This window comes from Talpa occidentalis, unplaced genomic scaffold (assembly GCF_014898055.3).
Source record: "Talpa occidentalis isolate TD23 unplaced genomic scaffold, MPIMG_talOcc4v2.1 talOcc4.7, whole genome shotgun sequence".
Taxonomy (NCBI): domain Eukaryota; kingdom Metazoa; phylum Chordata; class Mammalia; order Eulipotyphla; family Talpidae; genus Talpa; species Talpa occidentalis.
Genome location: NW_023605083.1, coordinates 88,838,184 through 88,848,125, shown reverse-complemented (window position 1 = coordinate 88,848,125; position 9,942 = coordinate 88,838,184). Strand labels below are relative to the sequence as shown.

At 50.8% G+C, this 9,942-nt stretch overlaps 1 protein-coding gene across 2 annotated transcripts in view; it reads right to left on the bottom strand.

Annotated features, from left to right (window-relative positions):
* Positions 1 to 3,968: 3,968 nt before the first annotated feature.
* The window catches only part of SLC13A5 (solute carrier family 13 member 5), a 30,871-nt gene continuing 24,897 nt past the window's right edge, over positions 3,969 to 9,942 (bottom strand). For both annotated transcript variants that reach the window (XM_037493884.1, XM_037493883.2), the window contains exon 12: positions 3,969 to 8,895. In XM_037493884.1, coding sequence (XP_037349781.1) covers positions 8,764 to 8,895 — 132 coding nt within the window. In that variant the 3' untranslated portion in view covers positions 3,969 to 8,763. The remainder of the gene's footprint in view (positions 8,896 to 9,942) is intronic.

The following is a 9,942-nucleotide window of genomic DNA, read 5'->3' as shown; positions in this document are numbered from 1 at the left end:
GGAGGAGCAGCAGGCCAGAGTCAGGTTATTAGGACCTGGGGTGAGGAGAGCCAGGGCAGGGAGTCAGGCTGACACTGGGTGGCCTATTAACTGAAGCAGAGCAAGGTAGAGTCACGGGGGTGCACAGCCGACAGGACTCCATCTGTAGCTAGCCTAACCTGGGCCAGCCCCAGACCCTCACTGGCTTGCTGGAGTCACACCCAGGCCAGGGAAAGGACAGGACTGGCCCCTCCAGCAGTGAGACCACCTATGACACCCAGCAGGGAAAGACATTCTGCCTGGAAAGCAGCAGCTCTGTGCTTCCTGAGTGCTCACTAGGGCACAAGCGCCAGCAACCTAGCCCAGGTCCTGTGAGCGGCCAGCTGGGCCCACCTTGGCCACTGCAGTGGACGAAGAGCTGGTTCTATCTCAGTGGCTGTAAAAACAGCACTGACCGGGGCCTTCCCGGTGGGGCAAGGGGTTAAGACACAGCACTATCAAGCTATCCACGGCCACTACAGCATGAGATCAATCCCCTGCCAGGGAGCTACCCACATGACGCAGCAGACCTCTCCTGCCTCGCCTGCTGCTCCCCTCAGCAGTGTATTTCAGTCAGTCTGCCTGTTCTGTTCCTCACTCTGTCTCTGGTGAATGCTCTCACAACCCCCCCACCACTGGCCTGTACCCCAGTTCTTGTATGCATAAATAAATAAATCTAAAACAGCACTGACCATAGTACCAGGGGGGTAAGAGGTCCTTTGTCACCCGGCTCTTGCCCTTCTCTAGCCTCAAGTCTTTCTCTAACCTCCTCCATATGACCCCTTATCCCAGAGCCCCATTAGGGCCTAGGAAGCACCCACAATCCAGCAAGGTTTCTGTCCCTCACAGGGGACCAATTTAGGGATGGGTACCAAGGTTCCTCAGTAAACTGTCAGCTCCCTCTAGCACCAACCCTTGTTCTAAGACCAGGGCAGGCTCGAGAGGGTGCTGGGCCCCATGTCCTAGGAAACTTCTGAGCCTCCTTCACAGCTCAGCATTCAGTCAGACACCCAAGTAACCACAGCTGTGGTTTCCAGAGAGCCAGGCCTCCCACCACAGGGACAGTAAGCTGAGAAGCACTGTAGCTATAAATGTGAAGTGGTGAACCACGGGACACTACCGCAGCCCCACAGCAGGCAGGCGCCTGCCCCTGGCCTCCCTACCAGCTGCAGGACTGCCCACCAGGCCTCCCGCAGGGATGTCCCAGGCACAGTGCAAGGCCGGAGGGGGGCCATGATGGGCAAGAGGTCACACAGCACCTTATATGCCAATAGTCAGTTGGCCTCAGAAGCACCACCTTGTTTTATATGACTACCCCAAGAAGGAGAGCCCCATAATCTTTTAGTAGCTTACTGCTTCTGAAGGTCTTACGCCTGCTGGCGATGGCACCAGATCCCACTTCAGACCCATCTGGAGGCTGCCTCAGGCTCAGCCAGGGTGACTTTGGGTGGACCTGAGGCTCACATTGTCCTGATGGGCTCTAGGCCCTGCAGAAAAGGAGGCCCTGGGGAGAACCAGACCCTTGAGCAAGTGCCCCCATGTGCCACTTCAGAGGTCTCGGAACCTTGGATGATTGCACCCATTTCACAGGTGCCTTCACCACATCCAGGAGGAAGGTCCAGAGCTCAAGTGGGCCTCTGATTGCCCCACTCCCACACCACAGGCCTGGGCAGGGTGCAGTGTGAGGTGCGGAGCAGGGCCAACCTAGAAGGAGCTGGGGATGCAGAGGAGGGGAAGGAAGACCCCTCTTTCTCTGTCCTCGCAGAAGCTTACTGGGAAAAGTATCTTCTCCAAAACCCCTGTTCCACAGAACAGTGCAGGAATCCTTGGGAGCACAGGGCCCCAGGTGCAGGCCCCTCCTGTTAGGCGAGGGAACTGGCCGGGAGAGGCAAGTTCCCCCTCTGCCATCTAACACCTGCCGGCCGGAGAAGTCAGAGATCAACCCTCGATCTCTGAGCAGCGTCCCTCCCATGTCTCTTGGCTGGGGCCCACAGATGGCCAGGAAGCACCACCAGTCAATGCAGTGGCCCTTCTGAGAGACTGAGAAAGAGCTCTGCCTGGGTGAAAGCGGAGAGGGACAGTGAGGGCCTCCAGATGTCACCGAAGACCCAGGGTCACTCTGTTCACTCATAACCTGCTCCCCCAAAGCCATGAGTCAGGCAGTTGATCTCAAGCAGAGAAGAGCAAATGTTCTCTACAAACAGCATTGAGAATTCTCATTCGTAAGAAACTTTTAGACTTTCCAGGAAGACATAAAAGGAAACTTTCATTATATGGAAAAGCCATTTTGCTTTATAGGATAATCAATGTTACTGCAATGTCATTTCTCCCCAGCCTAATCTACAGATCTACTCCGATTCAGTCATTCATCCACGCCTTGCTGACTTCCATGTGCCAGGTGTGTTGTAGGACAGGAGAAACAGGAGCAAACAATATCAACAAAAATCCCCATCCTTGTGGGTCTCGCATTCTCCAAGATGCGGAAGAGACAGGCAAAATACAGCACTGCAGAAGTAAATTATATAGTGTATTAGAAGATGGAAGATGCAATGGAAAAAACAAAGGACAGTGCAGAGAGTGGGAGCAGGTGGGGACATTATGCTTTGAAATAGGTGATAAGTAGCCTTTGAGCAGAGATTTGAAGGTGAGAGAGCAGGACTGCCCTTTGCAAAACTCTGTGAGCTTGAAGGAGACCAGTGCAGCTGGCTCAGAGGGAGTCAGTGGCTCCCAACATTTGGCAACACCTGTTATAACTGGAGGTGAGGGGGTGTGCCTTTGGCAGCTGGTGAATAGCAACCAAAATGCTGCTGAATAGAATATCCCACCTTACAGGGAACATCTCCCTACAACAAAGAAGTTCTCGTTCCAAAATGCCATTAGTGCTGAGGTCAATGAACCCTGGAGAGGGAGGAAAGCAGTAGGAGAGATAGCCAGAGAAGTAAACCAGGGGCTTTTTGGGAACAAAAGAAGCTGATTCAGAAATTCTTATAAAAAACGTGTGAATAGTTAGGAGGGAAAATTTTAAAGAAGACTAAATAGAGTAACTACCTTCAGCAGCTCTAACATGTACTATAAATATTCCTATGAAAGACAAATAATTTTCTTAATATATAAAGAGTTCTTACAAATAAAAAGGAATTTTTTTTCCTTTTTTGAAAATGGGAAAAATAGAATATACCGCCAAAAAAAGATACCCAAATGTGTTATAAATATGTGGGGGGAAGTTCAACATTGCTTGCAATTTAAAGAAAATAAAATGAAAATCAGGAAATAGCATGATTCAATTATTAGATTAGTGAAAACTGAGATCTGATTATACAGAGAGTTGCCAAGGGTGTGTGAGAGTAAGGTCTCATGCTCAGTTCTTGAGACTATATATTGACGCAGTCTCTTTGAAAAGCAGTTTGGAAATAGCTGTTCCAGACTTAAGTATAATACCCCTTCATCCAGCACACGTCATTCCGGGAACGTATTCTCACACACGTTCACAAAGATGTAAGCGGAAGTATGTTTGTTACAATATTTGCATCAGACTGAAATGACCTCAGTGCCCATTAAGAGGGAACTTGTTCATTATTTGGTGTACATTCACATAGAGTTGACGCAGCCTTTCAAAAGACTGAGGTCGGATGTGAGGGTGATCTGGCTGCGACATCTGTCACCCCATTGATCGCCAGGGTTGATTCGGCTGCTCTGGCTGGCTAGGCGGGTGTCCCTTCCTCCCTCACTGCTCCCTGTGTGTCCCTCCCGAAGCTGCGCGCTCGGTCAAAGAGGAAAGACTTCCCGGAATAGAGACGGACCGGTCGTGGATCGAGGGTATAGGAGTAGCTGTGCTCCCCTACTAGAACCTCCAAACAAGCTCTCAAAAGACTGAGGTTTACTCCTAGGCACACATCTAGTAGAAATGAAAGCATATGTCCAAAACAAAAAGACTTGCACAGAGAATTTTGTATTAGCTTTATGCATCAGAGCCCCCAATGGGAACAACCCAAATGTCCATCAAGAGAGAATAAACAAATTTCGGCAGATTCCATCACAAAGTAATGCAACACCACTTTGCAACAATAATAAAAGAAATCATTGGATACACACAACAGGAATGAATTTCAAAAGTATTTTGTTAAGTAAAAGGTATCAGACCCAAAATAATATGTGCTGCATGATCCCACTCCTTGAAAGTTCAACAGGCAAAACAAACCCAATGCAACAGAAATCAACAGTGGTTACTCAGAGAAGATGCATGGTTACTCAGAGAAGAGAATGGAGAACTTTCTGGGGTGGGGAGGGAAAGAGACGGAAATGGAGGGTTGCTCGCATTCTATATGCAGAATCTGAAATTGTGCACTTAGGATCTGTGCCTTTCACCGAATATAATTTTTCAAAACAAAGTTTCTATTGAGTGGGAAAGAAAACTGGCCAAATTATGTCCTGATGTGGAATGATCCCCAAATAAATTGGTAGGTGGGGGGCAGAGAGTGGAAATAAGGACAGAGGTGTAATCTTCTCCCATAAGTAAAAAGAGGAGCGATTACATAAGCTTGGATATACGTAATATTTCTGGGAGGATACGTAGGAAATCATTCATCGGTTGCCCTTCTGGAGTGCAGAAACGGGGGATGAGGGCTCTCAAGGTTTGTACTGTTGGAATTTCTTTCACTGTGTACATATTAAATTTTAACATAAAACTAGTTAGAATGTTTTGATTGGATACCAGGGTGTTCTGAGGTTGAATTTTAATATTTCTTGAGCCTTCATAGCTAAAGCAGGGAGATAAACGGTGCTCTAAAACTGCCCGTGGAGGGCGTCTGTGTCTCTGAGGATAGAAATGGGCATCTTGACTTGTAGATCAGGGAAACATCTGGAAGACACGCCCAGGGCAGGGAGGTGAGAACCCAAGTCCTAGCCCAGGACGCCAAGTGAAATCAACTAAATATCTGATGTCAAGACTCTCAGCCTGAAATGGTAAGAATCCTGTTTACACTATGTTGAAGAATGTAAAAACCCATTCCATGGTGTGGAAAATTTATCTTGATGAAACTTTTTTTTTTAATGAGCTGCCCTGTTTGTTTGGGAGACAGAGAGAAGCTGGAAGGAGTTCTGAGCAGGAATAGGACTGCCAGCTGCAGTTTTGAATCAGAGAATCCAGCCTTTGGTCCTTATTTCCTCAAATAAGAACAGGCCATGAAGGGTCTCACCCCAAAATGTCCATATTCGTTGTGAAAAGTGGACTCTGCTGGTGAACTGACTTCCTGCTTGTGATCGAGCAAGTCTCACTATCCTTTATTTTCATTCGTGTGTGAGGGATGATGGGGAGAAGACTTCACTGGTCCCCAGAGAGGCCCTGCTCACTGCACCCACCAGGTCTCTCCCAAGGGAATTCTTGACTCCAAGGGACAGGGAAGGAGAACTGTGGCCCACCCACCTGAGATCCTAATTCTGAGACCAGACGGTAGGGGGCCCGACCTTTGGAAGCCTGTGAAGTCTTAAGTCCTGAGAAAAAATCAGCATGATCCCGGGCAGAGTATGTGTTCAGCAAACCTTGGGCCCAGATCTCTGTTTCAGATGCCAAGAAGGGAGAACTGAAAGGTTTGGGGTAGATTCTCTTTACAACTTGTTAGAGGAAGATTTGAGTGGTGGAAAGGCACTTTGGCAAATGGCTAAGGTCCAGACAGGGTAGGAGTGGGCCATGTGATAGACTCCAAGCTGCAAAAACATGAGGACTTGTGAGGACTTCATCTAGTCCAAACATATTGGAGGTCAGTGGGGGTCAGTAAAGGGACACATGTTTCTGGGGAAATGCCCTTAGATCCTCTAGTCCAGCCCCTTCCTGACAGAAACCAAGGCCCAAATTGTACACCAATTAGTGGAGCATGGACCAAGCTCAGTCTGTGACTCAGCTGCTAGCCTCCCAATCCAGTGGGTCTGGAGGAGTCCAGGCCTTTGTGAAGTGGAGGCAGAGCTGAAGTGCTTGACCAAGCCACACTCCTCCTACCTAAAAGCATGTTTCTATTGAATTCCATGGAAAGGGAGCCATTCAAGTACCCTGGAGTGAGGGCAGCCTTCTCAAAGAATGGTAATACCAGACCCTACTTGCCACCTACCCAACAGTCCCCCCATCTTTTTTTTCTACTAGAAGCTAGATTTTGCAATGGGGGGAAACCTCTTGATTTCAGGAAACAGGCAATTCCCCAAGTCCAAGAGATGAGTCCTAATTACTCGTGCTATTCTAATTTCCCTTTGTTGGTGATTGGCAGTGTGAGCAAGCATATAACCTAGTTCTGGCTAATAAGACATAACGTGAAACCTGTAGGGCTTTCTGAGGTGGACTTGCTTTCCGATAGGGAAACATGCAATTGGCATCATTGTGCCCCTGCTCTAAATGCAGTTGTGTGTGTGGCATGAGGGTAATAAAGGCAGGTTACTCTTAGCATGGCAGAGAGGACTAGAGCCAGAGTCCAGGTGACCTCAGTGAAAGGCTGAACCAGTGTCCATGACTGTCTCCCTCCAGACTTCCCACTCAGGGAACAGTAAATGGCCTTATGGTTTAAGCCTCTGTTAGCTGGGGGTTCTCTCACTTGCACCCAAAAGCATTCCTAATGGGCACCAGCCATGGTAGTGCCACTCCTGTCAGCTTGAAGTTTACAAACAGCTTTGGTTTGCCTCCGAAGCCTTGGGATTTACTCTCCTGAAGCCCCACCCAGCCTTCCTGTCAGAGCTTAAACAAGTGGAGTCTGGTGGAGGACCCCACCCATTCACCCTCTGCCACTAGTCTCCCTGGTCCCATGTATCCTTCGAGGCCCACCTTCGATGACCTCCACTGACCTTGGCTGCTACCAGAAGTGTACATCTAATTGACTGCTCATCAAGTGTTTATTTACCAATCACACTGTGGCGGCCTGCACCAGACTGAGCAGGAAGTACAAGTCCTCAGAGAGCCCTCGCACAGCTGGGCCAGACATGTCAACAGCAGCAGCTTGGAGAGCAGCAATGGAGGGGTGGGTTTTATCTCATGGGGGCAGGTGGCCATTTCATATTGCTCTCTCCAACCAAAAGCTCACTGTCCTGAGCCCTCAAGGGAGGCAGAAGGGGGCTCTGGTCCCCTGACCTTCCCTGACCAGTCAGGGTCTTGGGGTGGATTTGTTCTTGGTCACCCATCTTTCCCTACAGTCCCCATAAAAACAAGACCCTTATGGAGAAGTGGCCGTGGAGGTGGAAGATCTGGATTGGAACCTTCACTGCGTGAACCTGAAGTATGACTTTGGACGTGTGACTTGACCTGTCTGAGCCCCAGTATTCTCAAAGACAAAGGAGGAGATTCACACCTGCCTTCTCACAGGGGGCTGCAGAGGTGGAAGGAGGAGCCAGTGGGTGTGCCACACAGGGAGGCCTGCACACAGGAGGTGGGCGTGAGTGCTCCATCCCCCGCCCCTACACCCCTAACACCACAGAGAGCATGGCGTGCCTTCCCAGGGCAGCAGGTTTGGCCAGGAATCACCCCGCCCGAGAAGCCAGGTTCTGGTTGATCCTTGAACAGTTTCCTTGGGTTCTCATGCTTTCTCCTGCCCTGAGGAATGCCCCTGATGGTCCTCATATATTTGCCTCTGCCTCTTTCCCAGGACAGCACAAGGAAACAAAATAGGTTCCAAGAGGAAGGGGGTGTGTGTCCCTCATATCTCCCTCACAGGGGTCCTGAGGGCTCCACACTCTTGCTGGACTGTGCCCAGTAACTTCAGGTAGATTGGCTCAGGGGCAGGGGCTATCTGCTCAGTGATGCTCGGTCACCCCTGGGCATTGCTGTGAAGACCAGTCACCAAGGGGGCGGCTGACAGACTCTGAAGTAACGGTGCCGTGTCCACTGAGCCTGCAGGAGAGGAAGGAGATAGACACTCCTCTGTCGTCCCCAAAGAGCCATCACTGCTAGTACTTGGAGCGCCGTTCCAGTTGTGTAGGGGTGGCTCCCAGAGGGCCAACTGAACTCCAGAAAAAGAGGGGTGCTGGAGCACCCCAGCCCGTGGATTCCAGCAAATGTTGGCCAGACAACAAAGGGACTGAGGAGTTGAAGGAGGCACTAGGAAAGGGGTCAGACTATCATTAGAATGGAGCGAGGGAAGGAGGGAGCAGGGAAGCCAATGGCGTGCTGTGGGGGCGTCCTCCAGAATCAGCAACTCCAGGTCCCAGCCCTTTTTGTGGAACCATATCCCCAGCCACACTCCCCAGCAGTCCTACAAGACTCCGCATCCTGCTTTCACTCCTGCAGCAGGAAGCTGCCCAGGACCACACACTGTCCCTGGGGTGGGTCGGCCCCTTCTGATGACAGGAGAGTGATCCAAGGCAGCCCAGGGAAGCTGAAAGAGGCATTGATTCTGGAAGGTGTTTTCTCACCTCCAGAGCTGGGGCCCTGAGTCCTACCCAGAAGATCCTGGGGCTACACAGGTGGATGGCAGGGTCCAGTGTGGGGCCAGTGCAAGGCTGAATGGGAGCCTGGCCACCCCAGCCATGACAGCAGGGACCCTGGAAAGATGGACTGGACAGTGGCAGCCTCCTGAGAGGCACTTTGCCTCCGAGCCCATCCCCACCTCTGCACTGGGGCCCTGATGAAGAGGTGGCCCATTTGGGTCTCGATGGGGTGGGGGCGTCATTGGATCACTTTGGGGTGTGAAGCCCAAAGATGTGCTGCAAGGTGTGCCGGAAGGTTCGGGAGTTCTCGGGAGGACAGGGGGTGTGTGGCTGGTCCTGTGGCTCTTCTTAAGTGTCAACATGTGTCATATTTGCCCAGGCAGGGAAATGATCCAAGTCAAATATGACCCGTCCCCAGGTGTTGATTGCCAGAAACACACAGAAGACTCCAATTATGTTCATCATAAATCCTGTTTTCACCTGGGGAGGAAAAAAGCAGGGTCAGTCAGTTCTCTGGAGCCTGCTGGGTTGTCAGAACAAAGGCAAACAGCACAATGGGCACTTGCGCTGGGGGAGAAGTGGCCCCAGGCTCCTTACTGGGCCACCCACGCTGGCCCCTGCTCTGTGCCCACCCCACACCCAAACAAAGCAACTTCCTGTCCAGAAAGTATCAACGGTGCAGTGGTACCCCTGTGACACAGGCAGGACAGGCGTGGGGAGGGTGGGGGAGGGCGGTCTCTGCCTACCTGAGCATTTGGAAAAGTGGGCCTCAGGGAGGCGATGTGAGGCCACAGGCCCAGTCCACCCAGGGAGCCACTGGGGAGTTGGGGTTCTGACCAGGTCCCACAAGCCCGTGCGGCTTCCTGAGTGCTACCTGTGGCTCTTACTGATGCCTGCTCTACGTTCTTTCCAAATGCCATCAGCCACTGACTGAAAATCCTGTTGTAGATATTTTTTCCTGCAGATTGACATTGCACTTGCACCCTGGCTTCAGGGACCCACTTTCTGTGAGAGTACCCCATGGAGACCCCAAGATGCCCAGGAGGCTATGAGAGGACTGACATCTGCCTGGGCTGAGGTAGGGAGCTTCATTTCTGGCCTCCCCGCCTCGTACACTCCCTTTCTCCTCAGAGGTGACAAAGCCAGAGCAGACCTAGAGTTTCTCTTTCCATGGCTTTTGTTTCCAAGGCCTCATCCACCCTCTTTCCCCAACCCTCCAACATCTCTACAAATCTCTGGCTGTCATGCACATGGCTTCCTCATCTCAGCCTTGCCCCTCCTGACTGTCCTCATGGTTCTTGCTTCCAAGTCCATCTTGGCCACCTGGAACCCCCACACCCACCCCTTTCAAGAGCTCTTCTGGTGATGGCTCGACTCCCCCAGGTAGGTGACAGGCCATAACCTGCCTCTCACCTCTGGGATTCAGAATTGTCTATAAAACTTGATATCACTTCAAAAAAAAAAGGCTGCTTATAAATGCAAATAATGAATGTGATCTAGATGTTGGATGACAGTCCCAAATTGCAT